Source organism: Balaenoptera musculus, chromosome 5 (assembly GCF_009873245.2).
Source record: "Balaenoptera musculus isolate JJ_BM4_2016_0621 chromosome 5, mBalMus1.pri.v3, whole genome shotgun sequence".
In the NCBI taxonomy this organism is placed as follows: Eukaryota; Metazoa; Chordata; class Mammalia; order Artiodactyla; family Balaenopteridae; genus Balaenoptera; species Balaenoptera musculus.
Genome location: NC_045789.1, coordinates 32,467,371 through 32,490,321, shown reverse-complemented (window position 1 = coordinate 32,490,321; position 22,951 = coordinate 32,467,371). Strand labels below are relative to the sequence as shown.

The window sequence follows — 22,951 nt, the reverse complement described above, 5'->3', positions numbered from 1 at the left end:
ATTTCAGGCAAGAGGTGAAGGTGGCTTAGACTGATGTGATAGCAATGGTGATATGTGATATATTTAAGAGTTAAAGCAGTTGAACTTGCCTTCATGATTTGGATTTGGAGGTGAGGGAAAGATAAATCAAGAATTAATCCTAGGGTTATACTTAAGGGGACTTAGGAGCTATTTATTGAAGTAGGAAAAAATGAAGTAGAGATAGGGGAAGAGTTTTTATTGACAGTGGGTAGGTAAAATGAAGAGTTCTGTTTTGGAAATGTTAAATTTGAAATGCCCATTGGGTATACAAGTGAAGATTTCAGTTCGACAGTTGACTATGTGGGTTGAAAGTACAGGGAACCAAGAGTAGAGTTAGAGATACAGGAATCAGCAGCATGCAGGTGAGATTTGAAGGCTGTAGGATGGATGAAATAATTTAGATAGAGGAAAGGGAACAGAACTGAGCTCTGGGAAACTACAAAATTTAGAGGTAGTACAAGAAGGAGACAGTAGGAAAGGAGACAGTGAAGAAGCAGCTACTAAGGAGAAGAACCAGGAATGTGCTATATCGCATTGAAGAAGATAAGAGAAGAAAACGTTTTAAGAACGTTAAGGTACTTATAACAGTTACCTTGCTATTTGCATGTAGTCCTAACTTCCTATGTTAGATTGTAAACTCCCTGTGGACAGTTCTATGTCTCTTTGCATGCCTCGCATATAGTAGCCTAGAATTGCCTGGCATAAGCAAACGTTCAAAGAGTTTATTTTCAAAGAGTTTATTTTCCACGCAAGCACTGCTAGTCCCCGAGCAGTGATCAGGCACTGTTCTGTATCTGGAGATAATAAGGATAATTTACTCAAGGTTGGTGCAATCTGGAATGGAAAACAGACTTCTAAATATATAATTGAGATGGTGTCAAACAGAATGATACAGTGTAATAAGTACCACAAAAGAGGCATATGTACCTTTTGTTTTTTAGTTCTGTGGAGGGAAAACATATGTAGGATCAGAAAAGGTTTTATGTAGTTAAATCTTGAGTTTTGCTTTGAAGGATTAATAAGATAAGCAAGATGGAATAAGAAGTGATGTGTTTCCTGGCTGAAAGAATAGTAGGGACAGATGTAAAGCGGTATAAAAGTACAGGTATAATGTTTGAGAAAGCAGTCTTACGGTATAAAGGAGTAGCAAAATTTCTGGAGATCGTGGGAAGGTAGTTAAAACTTTTAAAAAGTGTACAGTGATGATCAGGTTTTCATTTCAGAAAAATGACCTGATGAGGCATTGACTGGAATAATGAGATGAATGGAAGGACATTTGATTGGAGGCTATTGTAAAAATTGAAGCCATGATGTTGAGTGCCTGAAGCACTGGAAAATGTTACAGAGAGAAACAGCTTTTAGAGTTATTGCAGAGGTAGAATGGACAGTACTTGGTCTATTGAAAGTGAAGGATGATGAGGAAGGAAGAGTCAAATATGACTGATATTTCTAGCTTCAGTAACTAGGTAAATAGCAATGATGTTAGCAGTCAGGGTAGAGGAGGAAGGAATGCATGATCTCTGAATAAGGGACTAGTTTTATAAATTATGTTACATTCCACCCTCAAAAGTTCTCTGTGTGATAATGGTGCACCAGTAAGTAAAATAAATAGCTTTGTATAGTATGACTCCTTTACACATGTGTACATAAATATTTATATACACATATACATACTTACTATATATACACATGTATACCACAGATACCATGTATGTTTTTATAAATTTAGAAAAATGTAAGGACAGGAACATAAACTGTTAATGGTTGTGTGGATTTAAGGCTCATCTTTATGCTCTAGCTCTCTGTTGGTGCTTTTTTTTTTTTATCTTGAGGAGCTCATAGGTATCTTGGCTTCTACTGAATTATGATAGCACATGTATTCTTATGTCCTAATTGTATTTGTATTTTTTATATATAAGTACATAACAAATTCTCACAAACGTTGCAGCTTGAAACAACATACATTTTCTATCTTATAATTTCTTTGGGTCAGGCATCTGGGCACAGCTCAGCTGGACCCTCAGCTGAGAATTTTACAGGTCTGCAATAACGGTATTAGACAAGCTGTGTTCTTCTCTGGAGGTTGGAGTCCTCTTATAAGCTCACATGGTTGTTGGCAGAATTCAGTTCCTTTCACCTTTAGGACCGACGTCTCCATTTTCTTGCTGGCTGTCACTAGGATCTGATCTCAGCTCCTAGAGGCTATCCTAGCCCCTTGTCACATGGCCCTCTCACGCCATGGCACCTTAGTTTTTCAAGGCTGGTGGGAGAATCTCTTGTCAGCCAAGGCAGAGCCTATATAATGTAACATATCACAGGAGTGTCTATCCCATCATCTCTGCTATAGAAAGTAACCTAATTAAGGAATTTCTATCCCATCATCTTTGCCATATTCTATTTCCTAGAACCAAGTCCAAGATTCTGCCTAGGTTAAACTCAGAGGAATGGGATCATACAAGACCTTGACTCATTGGAGGTCACCTTAGAGTGTGTCCACCATAGCACATCTATTTGTATTTAAAGCTGGAAAGGACCTCAGAGTATTCTCTTCCTCTCCAACTAAAATATAAGGAAAGTTCATCTCCAGTGCTTAGCATCTTTATAGCATAGTAGGTATTGAATAGATATTTGACAGTGATTCAAAAGGCAGAGGGAATCGTGCACAAAAATGTTAATAGATCAGAGTAAATACTCAGAAGACTTATTCAGTTATATTGTGTATGAAATGGTTAAGGGTTGATATTTTAGGGCATGGTGAAATTGAGAGCATAAATTAAATCTGGAAATATTACGGAGGAGATATTGGCAGTATTTGCTGATTGATTAGGGACCTGGAGGAAGGTGGTAGCGAAGAGGGAGGGACTAGAATAACTTTGAGGTTGCTTGTTTGGGGACTGAGAGGCTGGTGTGCCAGTGACTAATCAATTCAATTAATATTTGAGTGCTGTGAGGCAGTATATTGATGTTAAATTCACAATGTGGTTTTTGGTCTCTAGAGAGTAACTAAAGCACAAACCAATATTTCACATCTACACTATGAAAGCAGTTGCTTTCTCTATCTGTAGAGTCATAGGAAGTTATTCATTAGCAGGTTTTAAAATTGCACTAGGGATTGTTTTTATCTGTAATGCCTGAATGTGTACTGTTTACCCTAATGATGTTACCCAAAAATCATAGATAGGACATTGCATTAACTTCTAAAGTGACTGGGAGACAGTTTGGGGTTAATGGAAAGGGTCTGACAGACCTGGAATCAAATTATAAGTAGTGTATATGAACTTCATAGAGATATGGAAAAAGTGGTAGGGGAGCAGGAAGCCTTTTTATTTTCCTTAGGGATTTTCTCTTTTCCTTTCTTTTAATTATTGCTTGTTGTAAAACTTAGAACAATAGGGAAATATGAGGAGGAGGACATATAGCCTAACTTTCTAGAGAAAGGGGTGGAACACTTTTTTTTGTAAAGGGCCAGATAGTAAGTATTTTAGACTTTGCAGGCCATATGGTCTCTGTCACTACTACTCAACTTTATGTAGTATTATAATGTGATAACAGCCATAGGTAATAGTTAAACAGATGGGCATGGCATGGCATGGCTTTGTTCCAATAAAACATTATTAACAAAAATAGTTGGCAGGCCAGATTCGGCTCACATGCCATAATTCTAGTAATTCTGATGTTATTCTCAATGACTGGAAATTTGGTATATTTCCTTTCATATTTTTCCCAAACTCATATTGTACATAATATTCTTCAAAAATTTTTTCCACTTAATAATATATTGTGGACAAACTTCTGTTGTTAATTCAGAAGAATCTATCTCATTATATGATTGTATATTTTGGTTCTTTCTCTTTTTCACTCTTATTAAGTGTTATAGGGAACTTCCTTGTACACACACACATCTTTCTGCACTTGTGAGAACATATTCATATGGCAAGTTACTAGGATTGCTTTGTATCAAAGTCTATGCATACTTAATGTATACATATTTTTAAAATTAATATTTATTGAAGTATACAGTAGTTGATTTACAATGTTGTGTTAGTTTCAAGTGTACAGCAAAGTGAATCAGTTATACATATACATATATCCACTCTTTTTTAGATTCTTTACCCATGTAGGTCATTACAGGGTATTGAGTAGAGATACTGCTCAATACTCTGCTACACAGTAAGTTCTTTTTAGGTATCTATTTTATATATAGTAGTGTGTATATGTCAATCCCAATCTCCCCATTAATCCCTCCCCCCTCCCCTTGGTAACCATAAGTTTGTTTTCTACATCTGTGTTAATTTATATTTTTGAGAAAAATGTTGCTACAGGGACTTCCCTGGTGGCACAGTGGTTAAGAATACACCTGCCAATGCAGGGGACATGGGTTTGAGCCCTGGTCCGGGAAGATCCCACATGCCGCGGAGCAACTAAGGCCGTGCACCACAACTACTGAGCCTGCGCTCTAGAGCCCACGAGCCACAACTGCTGAGCCCACGCACCACAACTACTGAAGCCTGCGCACCTAGACCTGTGCTCCACAGCAAGAGAAACCACTGCAATGAGAAGCCCGCACACCGCAACAAAGAGTAGCCCCAGCTCGCTGCAACTAGAGAAAGCCTGTGTGCAGCAACGAAGACCCAGTGCAGCCATAAATGAATAAAGAAATAAATTTATTTATTTATTTATTTTTAAAAAGTTGCTACAAAGAGATGCAAGAACCCCATGGAATGTCTGTAGACATGCCATTGTTGATGACTGTTGGGTCTAACTTTTATAGGTGGGCATTATCTAATTGCAGTTTAGCTGCTCTTGCTATTGACATAAAGAACATAATCGTAGCCCTGCCCATTCTATCTCTCCAGTTCCTTTAAAGAAGGGAGTTAAGAAGACTTTTATATAACATATTCCAGAAGACTGCCATTTTGATAAAATGATCATTCTGTTGGTATTTATGGTAGGTGAATGGTATTATGGAAGCATTTACCAAGAATGGGTCAATCATTTATATATTCAGGGTATTTTTTTGCAATGTTTAAAAGTGTATGATCATTACTAGCATTCAGTATGAATCATTATATGGAGAGGTCTGTAGTATCACCAAAGTTAATCGTCTGTTAAACTCTTGACTTCTATTACCATAAATTAGTTTAAAAAACATTTTTTTATAGAGAAGATTTTTAAAAATATTTATTTTATTAGCATTTATTTTTGGCTGCATTGGGTCTTCGTTGCTGCACACAGGCTTTCTCTAGTTGCAGCGAGCTGGGGCTACTCTTTGTTGTGGTGTGCGGGCTTCTCACTGTGGTGGCTTCTCTTGTTAAAGAGCATGGGCTATAGGCGCACGGGCTTTCTCTAGTTGCGGCAAGTAGGGGCTACTCTTCGTTGGGGTGCGCCAGCTTCTCATTGCAGTGGCTTCTCTTGTTGTGGAGCATGGGCTCTAGGTGTGCGGCCTTCAGTAGTTGTGGCGCACAGGCTCTGTAGTTGTGGTGCATGGGCTTAGTTGCTCCGCGGCATGTGGGATCCCCCTGGACCAGGGCTCAAACCCGTGTCCCCTGCATTGGCAGGCGGATTCCACCACTGCGCCACCAGGGAGGCCCCAAAAAATATTTTTTTATACAAGATGATTCATATGGTATATATTTTTTGGTGTGCCTTTGCTTAACCCTGTTAGTGAAATTAACTTTGTTGTGCATAACAGTAGTTGTTTCTTTTTAGTGTTTTATTGTATGAATATTCCACCATTTAGAAAATTCATTTTATTCTTAATGGGCATTTGGGTAGTTGCTAGTGTTTGGCTGTTATAAATAAAGTTGCTGTAAACATTCTGTTAAGTATATTTTGTGATTGTGAGAGTCCCTGTAGTTTCATATCCTTGCCAAATTTTGATACTAGAGTCTTTTTTTTTTTTAATGTAGTGTTTCTCGTGGGGTGTCGTATATTTTTTATGGTTTTTTTTTTTTAAACATTTTCTGTTCCAGCTTTTTTTTTTTTTTAAATTTATTATTTATTTATTATTTATTTTTCCCTGTGTTGGGTCTTCCTTTCTGTGCGAGGGCTTTCTCTAGTTGCGGTGAGCGGGGGCCACTCTTCATTGCGGTGCGTGGGCCTCTCACTATCGTGGCCTCTCTTGTTGCAGAGCACAGGCTCCAGACGCGCAGGCTCAGTAGTTGTGGCTCATGGGCCTAGTTGCTCCGCGGCATGTGGGATCTTCCCAGACCAGGGCTCGAACCCGTGTCCCCTGCATTGGCAGGCAGATTCTCAACCACTGCGCCACCAAGGAAGCCCTTTTTATGGTTTTAATTTGTATCTCCCTGATGATTAGTAATCCTGAACACCTCAACACCTTTTCATGAACTTATTTGCCATTTGGAAATCTTTTGTGAAGTGCTTATTTGTGTATTTGGTCGTTTTTATTTATTGTGATTATTGCCTTTTCTTTATTTCTAAGATTTTCTTATGTATTTCAGATATAATTTCCTTGTTGACTATAAGTATTCCAAATCTCCCGTACTAAAGTTTGCCTTTTAATTCTCTTAATGTTGGCTTTCATAAGCATAAATCGTTAATTTAATCAATTTTCTTCTTTATGGTATGTGTACTTTATATTTTGTTGAAGAAATCTTTATTTTAACCTAAGTCATGAAGATACTCTCTTATGTAATCTTCTTCTAGAAGTGTTTAGGTCTTGTCTGTGATCCATTTAGAATTGATCTGTTTGTATGGTTTGAGATAGTAGTCAAGGTTAATTTTGTCCATATGAACATCAGTTGATTGATGCAGGACCACTTCTTGAAATACTCCATCTTCCTCTTATTGCAGTAAATATGGAATCTGGTGTAAAATATAATATATATATTTGTATATTAAATATTTATATAAAAATATATTTCCATATTAAATATTTATATATAACATTTATATAATTATATATTAAATATATATATATATTTGTTTCTGCACATTCTTTTCTGTTTCATTGGTCTGTTCATCTGTCTTTGCCCCAGTACCACATTGTCTTAATTGCTGTATCTTTATAATAAATTCTAATATTTGATAGTGTAAGTCCTCTATTAGGATTATGATTATTATTCCTCCTCTTTTCCCTTCTTCAAGAGTGTCTCAGATATTCTTTGTTCTTTACATTTTCCTAACTTTTAGAATAAAGTTGCCAAATTACACAGAAAGACCTGCTAAGATTGGAATTGGGATTCATTATGATGCTGAAAACTTGGCCTCTGTGCACTGGAACCAAATCAAATCTCAGAGACAGAGTTTTGGGTGAAGTAGAAAAGAATAGCTTTATTACTTTGCCAGGCAAAGGGGCACACAGTGGGCTCCTGCCCTCAAAAACTGTGTGTCCCAACCTGGGAGGATTTGGTGAGGAGTTTTTATAGCAGTTGTTCAACGGCAGGGTCACTGATAAGATCAGGGTGTGCACAGGCCCCTTTAATCTGGTCTCCAGTAATTTCTTGATGAGCTTCTCTGGTTCCTTTAATCTGTCCACTGGTGCTCTTCTCTGGAATGAAGAATGCCCACATCTTCCATTTGTTGGGGGTTTTAGTTCTATAACAAGCACAAAAGATATTGTTCTGTATATCCCTTGAGGCAGAACCAGGACCCTGCCTCAAAGCTGCACTATTGTTTTTCGGCAGCTCCTCTCTTGTATCTGCATCCTCTCTCTTACCTGATTAGCAACTGCTTGAATCTCCCCTTTGGAACTCAGGGAAGGCCATGGAGGCTGGAGTCTGTTCCCTACAAACAAGGAACGGGGGACACAGGAAGGCTTCCGTACCCAGGAGCACCACAGGGTCCTGCTTGGTTTCACTATGAAACTTTACTATCTTTGTTGGAAGATTTTTAATCACAGTTTCAATTTCATTACTTGTGATTGGTCTGTTCATATTTTCTATTTCTTCTTGGTTCAGTGTTGGAAGGTTATACCTTTCTAAGAATTTGTCCATTTCTTCCAGGTTGTCCATTTTATTGGTATATAGTTGCTTGTAATAGTCTCTTATGATGCTTTGTATTTCTACAGTGTCTGTTGTAACTTCTCTTTTTTCATTTCTAATTTTATTGATTTGAGTCCTCCACTCTTTTTCTTGATGAATCTGGCTAAAGGTTTATCAATTTTGTTTATCTTCTCAAAGAACTGGCTTTTAGTTTTATTGATCTTTGCTGTTGTTTTTTTTTGTTTGTTTGTTTCTATTTCATTTATTTCTGCTCTGATCTTCATGATTTCTTTCATTCTACTAACTTTGGGTTTGGTTTGTTTTTCTTTCTCTAGTTCCTTTAGCTGTAAGGTTAGATTGTTTATCTGAGATTTGTGTTGTTTCTTGAGGTAAGATTGTATTGCTATAAACTTCCCTCCTAGAACTGCTTTTGTTGCATCACATAGGTTTTAGGTCATTGTATTCTCATTGTCATTCGGTTCTAGGTATTTTTTGATTTCCTGTTTGATTTCTTCAGTGATCTCTTGGTTATTTAGTAGCGTTTTGTTTAGCCTCCATGTGTTTGTGTTGTTTTACGGTTTTTTCCCTGTAATTTATTTCTAGTCTCCTAGCGTTGTGGTCAGAAAAGATGCTTGATACGATTTTAATTTTCTTAAATTTACCAAAGCTTGATTTGTGACCCAAGATGTGATCTATCCTGCAGAATGTTCCGTGTGCACTTGAGAAGAAAATATAATCTGCTGTTTTTGGGTGGAATGTCCTATAAATATCAATTAAAACTATCTGGTCTATTGTGTCATTTAAAGCTTGTGTTTCCTTATTTTCTGTTTGGATCATCTGTCCATTGGTGTTAGTGAGGTGTTAAAGTCCCCCAGTATTATTATGTTACTGTTGATTTCCTCTTTTATAGCTGTTAGCAGTTGCCTTATGTATTGAGGTGCTCCTCTGTTCGGTGCATATATATTTATAATTGTTATATCTTCTTCTTGGATTGATCCCTTGATCATTATTTGGTGTCCTTCCTTGTCTCTTGTAACATTCTTTATCTTAAAGTCTATTTTATCTGATATGAATATTGCTACTCCAGCTTTCTTTTGATTTCCATTAGCATGGAATATCTTTCTCTATCCCCTCCCTATCAGTCTGTATGTGTCTCTAGGTCTGAAGTGTGTCTCTTGTAGACAGCATACAGGTGGGTCTTGTTTTTGTATCCATTCAGTGAGCCTGTGCCTTTTGGTTGGAGCATTTACTCCATTCACATTTAAGGTAATTATATGTATGTTCCTGTTACCATTTTCTTAATTGTTTTGGGTTTGTTTTTGTAGGTCCTTTTTTTCTCTTGTGTTTCCCACTTAGAGAAGTTCCTTTAACATTTGTTGTAGAGATGGTTTGAGCTGAATTCTCTTAGCTTTTGCTTGTCTGTGAAGCTTTTGATTTCTCCATGAAATCTGAATGAGATCCTTGCTGGGTAGCGTATTCTTGGTTGTAGGTTCTTCCCTTTCATCACTTTAAATATATCGTGCCACTCCCTTCTGGCTTGTAGAGTTTCTGCTGAGAAATCAGCTGTTAACCTTATGGGAGTTCCCTTGTATGCTATTTGTTGTTTTTCCCTTGTTGCTTTCAATAATTTTTCTTTGTCTTTAATTTTTGCCAATTTGATTACTGTGTGTCTCGGCATGTTTCTCCTTGGGTTTATCCTGCTTGGGACTCTCTGCACTTCCTGGACTTGGGTGGCTGTTTCCTTTCCCATGTTAGGGAAGTTTTCGACTATAATCTCTTCATATATTTTCTCGCATCCTTTCTCTCTCTCTTCTCATTCCGGGACCCTAAAATATGAATGTTGGTGCATTTAATGTTGTCCCAGAGGTCTCTTAGGCTGTCTTCATTTCTTTTCATTCTTTTTTCTTTATTCTGTTCCACAGCAGTGATTTCCAGCATTCTGTCTTCCAGGTCACTTATCCATTCTTCTGCCTCAGTGATTCTGCTATTGATTCCTTCTCGTATATTTTTCATTTCGCTTATTGTATTGTTCATCTCTGTTTGTTTGTTCTTTAATTCTTCTAGGTCTTTGTTAAACATTACTTGCATCTTCCCGATCTTTGCCTCCATTCTTTTTCCGAGGTCCTGGATCATCTTCACTATCATTCTGAATTCTTTTTCTGGAAGGTTGCCTATCTCCACTTCATTTAGTTGTTTTTCTGGGGTTTTATCTTGTTCCTTCATTTGGGTATGGTCCTCTGCCTTTTCATCTTGTCCGTCTTTCTGTGATTGCGGTTTTCGTTCCGCAGGCTGCAGGATTGTAGTTCTTCTTGCCTCTGCTGTCTGCCCTTTGATGGATGAGGCTATCAAAACTTTACTATCTTGATTTTCCATGTGTTGGCTTCTGTTTGGTTTTCATTCACTTGGTGTTGTCTCTTATTTTACCTGTTCACTGGTGACTGTTAAAAAAATATTTTATTGGAATATAGTTGATTTACAATGTTGTGTTAGTTCCTGCTGTACAGCAAAGTGAATCAGTTATACATATACATATATCCAATCTTTTTTAGATTCTTTTCCCATATAGGTCATTACAGAGTATTGAGTAGAGTTCCCTGTGCTATACAGTAGGTACTTATTAGTTATTTATTTTATTATATAGTAGCATCTATATGTCACGTTCATTTGTGATTGAATGGACATTGTATTTAATAATGCAGGAAATTGTATTTAACAGTCTCTAGATGATGATATCTTCCTGTAGAGAGGATTTCCTTTTGATTTTTGATTAACAGTTAAATTAGGTGCCAATTATGTTAATTTAAGACTGAGCTGATTCAAAGGTGGAATTTTTAAAATCTTTGTGAGAGTTTGCCTTATTTACAGTTTGCCTACTCCTATCTCGTAGCCCTTCTAGGTTTTCTTAAAGCCCAGGGTTTTACAATGAGTCTACAGCACTGTTCTTTATGGTTTTTTTTTTTTCTTCTCACCATATGAGATTGTGAAAATTTTGTTTAGTTATTTGGCTGCTAGTTAATCTACGTGCAAATCCCATAATGTTGTTTGAGGGTCTGTTTTCATGTTTTTGAGAACTGTTGTTTGTTTCCTGGGGTATACTTGGACTCCTTTTGTAAGCCTCAGTAAACTACTAGGATTCCTCTACCTTGACAGGTTATAAAATTCAATTTTTGTCCCAGCTCTATAAGACTTATAACAGCTCTGTTTAGCTTCTCTGTTCCCGCCTGTGAATAGCAAATGTGTCAATGGGAAAGGTCATGCTGAACATCTTCTCTAGGATCCTGGCTGTTTAAATCTTGGCTACCTTGGAAACTCTCCAATACCTTAAAAAAAATTAAAAGATAAATTTAATCTAGCATTTTCAGTTGCTTTTCTTGGATAGTTAGTTTGATAAAAGCGAATCTGCTGTTGCCAGAAGGATAACTTTTTGCTGTTATGTTCTTCAATTATTTAGTGTAAAATAACGGTCCTTCATTTGGTATGATGTCAGAAAAGGAGAGTAAATGTTCTTCCCTCTCCCAAGTAATAAAATACACCACTTTTGAGCAATGAATAATCATATATGTCGTGTGTATACATATATTTATTTGACAATGTTTATCTCTTTATAGGTTGCTTAGCCAAACCATGAAGGATCACCTAGTAAGAGTAGCAAATGAAGCTGAATTTATCCTGAGCAGGCAGCGAGCAGAGGATATTCACAGACATGCGGAATTTGAGGTAGGTTAAACCTAGGAGTGGTGTGAGGAAGGTACCATTTTAAAATGTTAGTCATTGGAAACTGTGTAGGTAAAATGGCAGCATGGTCTTAGCAAACATGTATTATCAAAAAATTAAAAATAAATTTGTGAGAGAATCATGGGCATTCTAGGCAGATAGTGCAAGACTCTGTAGCCTTGACTTTGATAGTTTTCCAATAAAGTAAAATAGTGAAGGATTTTTGCCCTCTCTAGGCAAGACAGAGCTAGTTAACTGGAAATGAAACCCCTATGGTAGATAAGATCCTTTAGGTTTCTAGAGAGAAGCTGAACAAGTGGCATAAAGTTTCTTTAACCTTGAGGTGGTAGCTGAGGAACTGAGGGAGAATACAGCTTTCTTCTTGGATCCTCATGGGGGGACCAAGTGAAAGACCCATCCTGGGCCAGTGCTTGTCTCAGCAGTTGCTTCTGAACATGTGTAACAAACATGAATTCATAGAGGAAATTAATGGTGTTATAGCTGTATAAATTATAAAAATTCACACTGAAGGTGAACTAGAAGCATTTGACAGGACCATTTGTAAAAAATTTGGAAAAAAATTAAAAAGCACCATCTGGGTTCTTTCTAACATATTAACAGTGGATAATTCAAATGTTGCTGATATTTCTCTGGTACATTAAAAATGATGAAAACCTCTCCCAGTTCATTTTATACACCCTTCATAGTATGAAAAAAGATACTGGAAAAATAAAACTGTAGAAGACAAATTTCAGTTAACAATATAGGCACAAAATTCTAACTAAAACTTTAACCAACATAATCCAACAATGTAATGAAAGAACTATACAATTGACTCTTGAACAACAGAGGTTTAAACTGTGGGGGTCCACTTATCAGCCAATATTTTTTCATAGTAAATACTGTAGTACCACAGAGTCTGCGGTTGGTCGAAATTACAGATGTGGAGGAACCTTGGACATGGAAGGCCGACTATAAATTATATGTGTATTAACCTCCATGTTTTTCAAGGGTTAGCTGTATAGTGTGGACTGCTTATAATTTATTTATGGATGCTAAAGATTTGATATTAAGATATCTACCTATAAAATAAATTATATCACCAAATTAAAAATAGGGAAATCATGTGAAGATATCAATAAATGTAGAAAAAAGCATATTACAAATTTTAATATCCAGCCCTAATGAAACTGAGAAAGAAAATGTATATCAGAAAACAATCTAAATATGATAATGACTATTTACTAAATATTATTTAAAATGTTTAAATCCGTTTCTATTAAAATCAGGAAAAAAGAGTGATTGATATCTTCTATTAACATTAACAAAATTTTTTAATGTTTTTGCAAGTGCAAGATATTGTTAATATAATTGGTAGATAAAGAAGATGTAATATTACTTTCAGATTGCTCATGCTATGATCTAGGAAAATCTAAGAGATTCTTGTACATTGTTCTACCAGAATTAATAGGGACTTTAGTAAGATTATTGGATATAAGATAAGTATGCAGACAAATTAATAGATTATCTTTTGAGTAGCAAGCAGTAGCCAGCTAAGAATGGAAATCAGAAATGTATACAGTTAGGACAGAAGTACTATTTTGGGTTGAATTCTCTAAGAAATGTACAGACACTATTTGTAACAAAAGTATGAAATCTCATTAATACAATGCAAAATATAACCTGCGGGAGAATCATTCCATGCTGGGTAGTGTATCTTGCTCTGTGTGTGTAAGAGAGAGAGACAGCAACAGAGACATAGAATCCTTCTTTTATTTTGAAATAATTTGAGACTTATAGGAGAGTTATGAGTAGTACAAGAACTACTCTTCAACATTCTCCTAGATTCTGTAATTGTTAAAAGTTTAACACATTTGCTTCTCTCCTCTTTTTCTTTGTTTTTCTGAATTTGAGAGTAAGTTGAAGCCATGATACCCTTTTACCCCTAATTACTTCAGTGAGAATTTCCTGTGCCCATTCTCTGTTTTAACCTTGTACAGTTATCAAATCAGAAAATTAACACTGGTACAATGCTATTATTTAAATATAGACTTTATTCATATTTTTCCAAATGTCTTCATAAAGTTCTTTATAGTCAAAAAGAGAAAATATTACTGCCCCAAAAGATGTCAGTTTTTCTCAAATTACTATGTAAATTCAATACAGTAACATAAGCATATCATTCCATTAGAATAACAGTGGAGTATTTGAAATTTAAATATACCTTTAAAAATATCTAAATATCAAAATCTTCCACAAAATATATTTGGATATGCAAATATCCAGTTAATGTGGGAAAAGAAATGCATTAGTGTAGCCCTAAGATTTATGAAATAAGAATATTGAGGATGTACTTGATTTCCCAGATAAACAATACTAATTTAAACAATACTATGAAGACAATATATATTAAAAAATCTTCCAGATGGAGTAAGGATATAGAATGAAAGATGACATAGTAAGTATTTTAGAAACAGATTTGGAAAACTATAAAAGTGGCACTGAGGCATATGGGAGAATTTTTAAACTAAGAGAGGCCACTTAGAAAGTATAAAAAGTAAACATCTGTTACTACATATAATATTAAGCTGAGGAAACATACCATCAACAACATGGAAAGACATAATGGAACATGGAAAGACTGATAAATTAGTATGTTTACTATATTAATAATTCTCATGAAATAAGTGAAAAATTGACCCAACAGGCAAATATTCAGAGGACAGGAATAGGGATTTCACAGAAGAATATAAGTTACCAGTAACATTTAGAATGGTACTCAAATGATTGAATATTTACACAGATATTTAGGGAAATGTAAATTAGAGAAATCATGATATAACTTCTCTGTTCTCAGGTTGAGAGAAAGAAAGAGTGATAGCTAGTACTGTTGAAGGAGATAGGGGAGATGAGATGGGCAATGGTATTCTCATATTTTTAGTGGAAATGTACATTTTTGTGTTATGGGAAGGCAATATGTTCATATGTATTTTAATAATAATTATATAGGCATATATACATACACCCATTTACTCAATAACCCTATTCTGTGAATATATCTTTAAGAAAAAAGTAATAGTATATAAGCATAGATATGTAAACCTTCTTATTGCAGTGTTGTATGTAAATTTAAGAAAATAAAAACAACAATGGAAAAACAAGGAAATGTTTCTTTAACAAAAGAACCATCATTTTCTCAATGAACAGGATGTTAGTAAATTATCAAAAAATGCAGAGGTTGATGGCTTGATTTTTTTTTAATAAGAGCTTTATTCATATCTTTGTTTTTTAAATTGTATACTTTAATCCACAACCTGCTATGAAAGTTGAAGATATTAGTCCTCTCATAATTCTTTTTCATTTTTTTCTCTTCAACTTCTAATTTTTTTTTTTTTTTTAAATTATTTATTTATTTATTTATTTATTTATGGCTGTGTTGGGTCCTCGTTTCTGTGCGAGGGCTTTCTCTAGTTGTGGCAAGCTGGGGCCACTCTTCATCGCGGCGCGCGGGCCTCTCACTATCGCGGCCTCTCTTGTTGCGGAGCACAGGCTCCAGACGCGCAGGCTCAGTAGTTGTGGCTCACGGGCCCAGTTGCTCCGCGGCATGTGGGATCTTCCCAGACCAGGGCTCGAACCCGTGTCCCCTGCATCGGCAGGCAGATTCTCAACCACTGCGCCACGAGGGAAGCCCCCTCAACTTCTAATTTTTAAAGTTATATTTTATTTTTCATATTGTCTAAATATGTAACACTCATTTATTTTAACCACAATTCTGATAGTACTTGAGTGTTTGTAATATATTTAAGTGAATTCATTACCCCACCCCCTCTTTTATTAGTCATAATAATTTCTTAATTTCCCCCAGGTTCTTTATTTGGACTCAATTCTTTTTTTTTCCCCCAGAAAGAAAAGTAGGAGAAACATTTATTTTACCATTTATTATGCTCTGTTTAAATTTGACTGACAAAAATATACATATAGAAATGTGCACATATCAGTAGTGTGCAGTTCAATGAATTTTCACAAACTGACCACACCTGGGTAATCAGTCCTCAGATTAAGAAATAAAATATTACCAGCAATTTAGAGCCCCCTTCTAGTCTATAACCTTTTAAGGACCACTACTATCCTGTCTTCCAACACTATAAATGAATTTGTATTTTATATAAATGTAATAATACAATATATATTCTTTTGTGCCATCATTTTTTCACTCAGCATTGAGTTTTATGTTATTATGTTTTGCTATTAGATTGTTCCCTCTTATTCCTATAGTATTCCACTGTGTGAATATTGACTCAATTCTTAATTGGCTAGGTTTCATCTCCTCCCCTCCCCCCAACAAAGGGTTCATGTGTGCTGTAAATTTAAAATTCTTTCATGTTTAAGAATATTTGCCAGCTGTCATTATATCTGAATGACATCCTGATGGATTGAATATTCTTGGCTAACCCTTGCATTCCTTTAGACCTTTATAGACATTGCTTCATTGTATTTTGGCTTTGAACATTGCTTTCAGAGATGTTTGAGGCCAACCTGATATTTTCCCTTAGTTGATGATTTGCTTGTTTTCTGTCTGAGATCTGTTTGTCCATGGAGTTGATTTCTTAACAGGAATATGACTTAGTATTGAGCATTATTTATCAAAAGTTCCTGGAGCATAGTTTTTTTGTTATAATCTGCAAATTCAGATTTTTCCTTCAGTTCTTAGTAATTTCTATAAATTAAAATGTGAACTGTCTTTTGCATTTTATTTTCTTTTTCTTTACTTAGTGATGCATAAATCTATGTTAGATATGTCTGTCTTTCGTATCTATTAGTTATTTCTTAATTGCTTTACTTTCTTTGATCTCCAGCCATGAGTAAGTTTTTAATGTTTTATTTTCTCTGTTTGTGGTTTGCCTATAATGATTGTTTTGTCCTTCATTTTGTTTATTCAGATCTTCAGCCTCTCTACCTTTTTCTCTTATTTTGACTTTTATTTTTTTTGTTTTTTTTTGAGTTATATTTTTATGTTGTTTTTTAGAAGAAAATAATCATGAGGAATTTCCTTTCATTTTTTGTTATATATTCTTTGTCTTTTGTATAGAATCTTCCAGTTTTATTTAAATATTTTATTTGTTTTTTATTTATTCATTGATTGGCAATTTATGTTTACATAACTACGGTTTGGCTTAGACAGACAGAATATCTTAGTGACTCCTTCCCTTCTCACTGTCTATAAAGCTAATTTTTTCTGTTACTGAGCTACACTTTGATGTTTGAAATTTGATTTTTGCCCAGTTTTGTTTGCCTATCATGAAGAGAGGGAGAGAGATCTTCGACATAGGTGAGGAGGCCTTCGTAGCACACCTAAGTCTTGCTTTCTCTTACAAGATTTCGTTAAATATTTTCTACCAAGTTCATTCCATCTTATTAGAAACTATGGACAATTCTCATCAGGGAAAAATGTGCTTAGACTGTGAATCATTATCCGTCATTTCAGAGAGTACTCTGGAGTCTACTTCTGCCCTGGGAAGTCAGCCCTATTTTTCACTTCCTTGTTTCACCAGTTTTTGCACTGTAGGTTTTTCTAGCATCTTCAATAAGAGGAAACAAGAGATAACAATAGCTACTCGGTTTGTGTCTCTCCATATATGAAGGCATTAAGAAAAATTATCAGAATGTTGTTAGTTTACCAACATTGCTTCGGGGACATGGTTAGGAACTGAGCTTACTGCAACCTTAGTTCTAATTCCAGTATGTTTTAATTTCCCCAAGGTAACAAATTTTTTAATGTTTGGTAGTTTATGTTATGTTTCTTTTATTTTGGTTATTTTTGTTAGGTTTTTTTTGGTTGTTGTTCAATATTTTTGTTTTTGCTAATTTTTTTAGGATTTGAAGGAAGAAAAAACTTTTAAAATTGCCATTTCAGCCTAATATCCTAACCTGGAACCTATTCCTTAGTGTCCTTTCTAATTGGTTATGGAGAAGTTCCTTTGTAACTCTGGGTTGAGATTGCAGTTCATTCTTTTAAGTTTTAGTGATCATGGTGCTGGTGATATATGTGTTTGTATGTGAATGAATGAGAGAGATTGAGGAAGGAGAAAACATGTGGAATTGAAAAGAGGAAAAATACTTCTAAAACACTGTGCAATACAAGAAATTAAATTGATCTGACCCAAATGGTACATACATTTGCAATTTAGATGAGGGATAATAGTGACAATTGTAGCTTATATTTCATGAGTCCTTATGTTGGGTCAGGAACTGTCATGGGTGCTTTGTAAGTTTTAACTAATTTAATTCTTACAATAAACCTCTGAAGTAGTACTGTTATTATCTCTCATTTTATAAATGAGAAAACAGCATAAAGAGGAAATGACCCAGAATTAGAACTGGAATCCAGATCTAGGCAGTTTATCTCTTAATCACTAATCTGTGTATTTGTTTCACATTTTATTAGATTTCCATAGAATGTGTGAATAGGATTTAATCCTGGCATATACAACAGCTGTATTCTAAGCTAATTTAATTTTACGCTTTCTACTACAGTTTTTCATTTTAATGTTTATAATCTTGCTATGAGATTTATAGTATTTATAGTAATATTCTAAAGCATGATTATAAAATATCTAAATAAAAACAAATATTTATGAACCAATTTTATTGTTACTTGAATTTTTAGTGGAGGAAATGTGTTTGACTGTTTCACATGAGAGTCAATTTTAAGAGAGCAAACATATTTTTAATATTTTCTAGTCTTTTATTTTCATAGAAATAGAATTCCCTTTATTTATACCACAGAACCCCAATTGATTGAGGCATGTTCATGTTTAATATATTTCTAACTACATTGGTCTTAAATCTTAAATAATACTCTGCAAGATGAAACATATTTTTTCCTAGACAGCTTATATTCTAAAGGTTATCTATATTCAGCCTTGAATTCATGTTGTGCATTCTTAAATAATACATTTGAACTTTAGCTACTGCTAGTTACTTCCTCCTGCAAAAAAGAGATGTTGTCATGTATTTAATATACCATTTGTGGTTGTAAAGTAGCTGACTTGTTTCATTTATTATCAAGGGATTGATGACAGTGTAGATCTGAAATGCACATCTCTTTAGTTCATTACATGATTATCACTGGAGTGGGATATCCTTGACATCTTCTGCTTTTGATTTATGTAGATGTTCCTTGAATGTCATGACATCATTGATTGGGTGCACATCTTAACTTTATTATTTAATCTTACAGCTGTAAACAGAATGTTTATTAAAAAACTATGTTGTGCAAAACATTGTACCCTGTCTTGTAAGTGTAGTGTATGTGTGGGTGTACACAATTCATGACAATCTTTTGTTAAAAAGTTGTCTATCAAAGTTTAGTTTATTTAAACTGATGTGTTATATCTGTAAAACATGTGATCAAGATTATCATTTAATAGCTTTATTTTTAGGAATCTGTGTAAGTTCAAGTCCATTTCATTAAGAATGTCTCAATGCCCTTTTGTCTGACGTTGCTTTGAATTTCATCTATTATACAGTAGAACTCAATTCTTATTAGCTTCAATGGAATGGTAAAGTAGGTGGCCAGTCAGCTTAGTTGAAGTAATAAAAACAGTCTTTTTTATGAAATAAAAGGGCATGAAAGCACTTGATTAATTATTAATATAGCAATCTATATGTTTTTCTTTTAGTTGAAGGATTTCAAATATTTTTTCATATTAGCAAACAAAATATTTTTCAGTAAAGTAGGGAATTTTTTTTGCCATTTAAGTACTTTTGCATTTTTTTAATATATTTTATTTATTTATTTTTGGCTGCATTGGGTCTTCATTGCTGCACATGGGCTTTCTCTAGTTGTGGCGAGCGGTGGCTACTCTTTGTTGTGGTGTGTGGGCTTCTCATTGCAGTGGCTTCTCTTGTTGCAGAACATGGGATCTAGGCACGCAGGCTTCAGTAGTTGTGGCTCACGGGCTCTAGAGCACAGGCTCAGTAGTTGTGGCGCATGGGATTAATTGCTCTGCGGCATGTGGGATCTTCCCGGACCAGGGATTGAACCCGTATCCCCTGCATTGGCAGGTGGATTCTTAACCACTGTGCACCAGGGAAGTCCCACTTCTGCAGTTTTTAATATTAGTGAACACTTCTATGACAGCACTTATTTATGTAGGCTGTTAACAAGCAAAAAAAAATTCTTTATATCAATTCTTTGATGTAAATATTGTTATTATCACTATCTTGGTTTTATAGGTAAGGAAACGTGAAGCACAGAGAGGTTAAATGATTTGTTCTAGGTCTTATAGCTAATATATGGTGAAGCTAGGATTCAAACCCAAGTCAAGTAGTCTGATACAAAGTTAGAACCAACTAACTTTTTTTTTTTTCTTTACATCTTTATTGGAGTATAATTGCTTTACAATGTTGTGTTAGTTTCTGCTGTACAACAAAGTGAATCAGCTGTATGTATACATATATCCCCATATCCCCTCCCTCTTGAGCCTCCCTCTCACCCTCCCTATCCCACCCCTCTAGGTCATCACAAAGCATCGAGCTGATCTCCCTGTGTTATGCAGCAGCTTCTCACTAGCTATTCATTTTACATTTGGAAGTGTATATATGTCAGTGCTACTCCCTCACTTCGTCCCAGCGTTCCCTCCCTGCTCTGTGTCCTCAAGTACCTTCTCTATGTCTGTGTCTTTATTCCTGCCCTGCCACTAGGTTCATGAGTACCGTTTTTATAGATTCCCTATATATGCATTAGCATACGGTATTTGTTTTTCTCTTTCTGACTTACTTCACTCTGTATGACGGAATCTAAGTCCATCCACCTCATTACAAATAACTCAATTTCGTTCCTTTTTATGGCTGAGTAATATTCCATTGTGTATATGTGCCACATCTTCTTTATCCATTCATGTGTCGATGGACGTTTAGGTTGCTTCCATCTCCTGGCTATTATAAATAGTGCTGAAATGAACATTGTGGTACATGTACCTTTTTGAATTATGGTTTTCTCAGGGTATATGCCCAGTAGTGGGATTGCTGGGTCGTATGGTAGCTCTATTTTTATGTTTTTAAGGAACCTCCATACTGTTCTCCATAGTGGCTGTATCAATTTACATTCCCACCAACAGTACAGGAGTGTTCCCTTTTCTCCACACCCTCTCCAGCATTTATTGTTTCTAGATTTTTTGATGATGGCCATTCAGACCGGTGTCAGGGGATAACCTCATTGTGGTTTTGATTTGCATCTCTCTAATGATTAGTGATGTTGAGCATCTTTTCATGTGTTTGTTAGCAATCTGTACGTCTTCTTTGGAGAAATGTCTGTTTAGGTCTTCTGCCCAATTCTGGATTGGGTTGTTTGTTTTTTTGATATTGAGCTGCTTGTATGTTTTGGAGGTTAATCCTTTGTCAGTTGCTTCATTTGCAAATATTTTCTCCCATTCTGAAGGTTGTCTTTTTGTCTTGTTTATGGTTTCCTTTGCTGTGCAAAAGCTTTTAAGTTTCATTCGGTCCCATTTGTTTGTTTTTATTTCCATTTCTCTAGGAGGTGGGTCAAAAAGGATCTTGCTGTGATTTATGTCATAGAGTGTTCTGCCTATGTTTTCCTCTAAGAATTTTATAGTGTCTGGCCTTACATTTAGGTCTTTAATCCATTTTGTGTTTATTTTTCTGTATGGTGTTAGGAAGTTTTCTAATTTCATTCTTTTACATGTAGCTGTCCAGTTTTCCCAGCACCATTTATTGAAGAGGCTGTCTTTTCTCCATTGTATATTCTTGCCTCCTTTGTCAAAGATAAGGTGACCGTATGTGCGTGGGTTTATCTCTGGGCTTTCTATCTTGTTCCATTGATCTATGTTTCTGTTTTTGTGCCAGTACCATACTGTCTTGATTATTGTAGTTTTGTAGTATAATCTGAAGTCAGGGAGCCTGATTCTTCCAGCTCCATTTTTCTTTATCAAGATTGCTTTGGATCTTCGGGGTCTTTTGTGTTTCCATACAAACTGTAAAATTTCCTGTTCTAGTTCTGTGAAAAATGCCTTTGGTAATTTGATAGGGATTGCATTGAATCTGTAGATTGCTTTGGGTAGTATAGTCATTTTCACAATGTTGATTCTTCCAATCCAAGAACATGGTGTATCTCTCCGTCTGTTTGTATCATTTTTGATTTCTTTCATCAGTGTTTTATGGTTTTCTGCATGCAGGTCTCTTGCCTCCTTAGGTAGGTTTATTCCTAGGTATTTTATTCTTTTGGTTGCAATGGTGAATGGGAGTGTTTCCTTAATTTCTCTTTCTCATTTTTCGTTGTTAGTGTATAGGAATGCAAGAGATTTCTGTGCATTACTTTTGTATCCTGCTACTTTACCAAATTCATTGATTAGCTCTAGTAGTTTTTGGGTAGCATCTTTAGGATTTTCTTTGTGTAGTATCATGTCATCTGCAAACAGTGACTGTTTTACTTCTTCTTTTCCAATTTGTATTCCTTTTATTTCTTTTTCTTCTCTGATTGCCGTGGCTGAAACTTCCAAAACTGTGTTGAATATTAGTGGTGAGAGTGGGCACCCTTGTCTTGTTCCTGATCTTAGAGGAAATGGTTTCATTTTTTTCACCATTGAGACTGATGTTGGCTGTGGGTTTGTCATATATGGCTTTTATTATGTTGAGGTAGGTTCCCTGTATGCCCACTTTCTGGAGAGTTTTTATCATAAATGGGTGTTGAATTTTGTCAAAACTTTTTTCTGCATCTATTGAGATGATAACATGGTTTTTATTCTTCAATTTGTTAATATGGTGTATCACATTGATTGATTTGCATATATTGAAGAATCCTTGCAGTCCTGCAATAAACCCCACTTGATCATGTTGTATGATCCTTTTAATGTGCTGTTGGATTCTGTTTGCTAGTATTTTGTTGTGTATTTTTGCATCTATGTTCATCAGTGATATTGGCCTGTAGTTTTCCTTTTTTGTGACATCTTTATCTGGTTTTGGTATCAGGGTGATGGTGGTGTTGTAGAATGAGTTTGGGAGTGTTCCTCCATCTGTTATATTTTGGAAGAGTTTGAGAAGGATAGGTGTTAGCTCTTCTGTAAGTGTTTGAGAGAATTCATCTCTGAAGCCATCTGGTCCTGGGCTTTTGTTTGTTGGAAGATTTTTAATCACAGTTTCAATTTCAGTGCTTGTTTTGGTCTGTTCATATTTTGTATTTCTTCCTGGTTCAGTCTTGGATGGTTATACTTTTCTAAGAATTTGTCCTTTCCAGGTTGTCCATTTTATTGGCA

The 22,951-nt window shown here is 35.3% G+C and overlaps 1 protein-coding gene across 4 annotated transcripts in view; it reads left to right on the top strand.

Moving 5' to 3' along the window:
- LRBA (LPS responsive beige-like anchor protein) overlaps nucleotides 1–22,951 on the top strand; it is a 745,100-nt gene that overhangs the window by 272,871 nt on the left and 449,278 nt on the right. For all 4 annotated transcript variants that reach the window (XM_036852028.1, XM_036852030.1, XM_036852029.1 and 1 more), the window contains exon 36: nucleotides 11,573–11,681. In XM_036852028.1, the coding sequence (XP_036707923.1) occupies nucleotides 11,573–11,681 (109 nt within the window). The remainder of the gene's footprint in view (nucleotides 1–11,572; nucleotides 11,682–22,951) is intronic.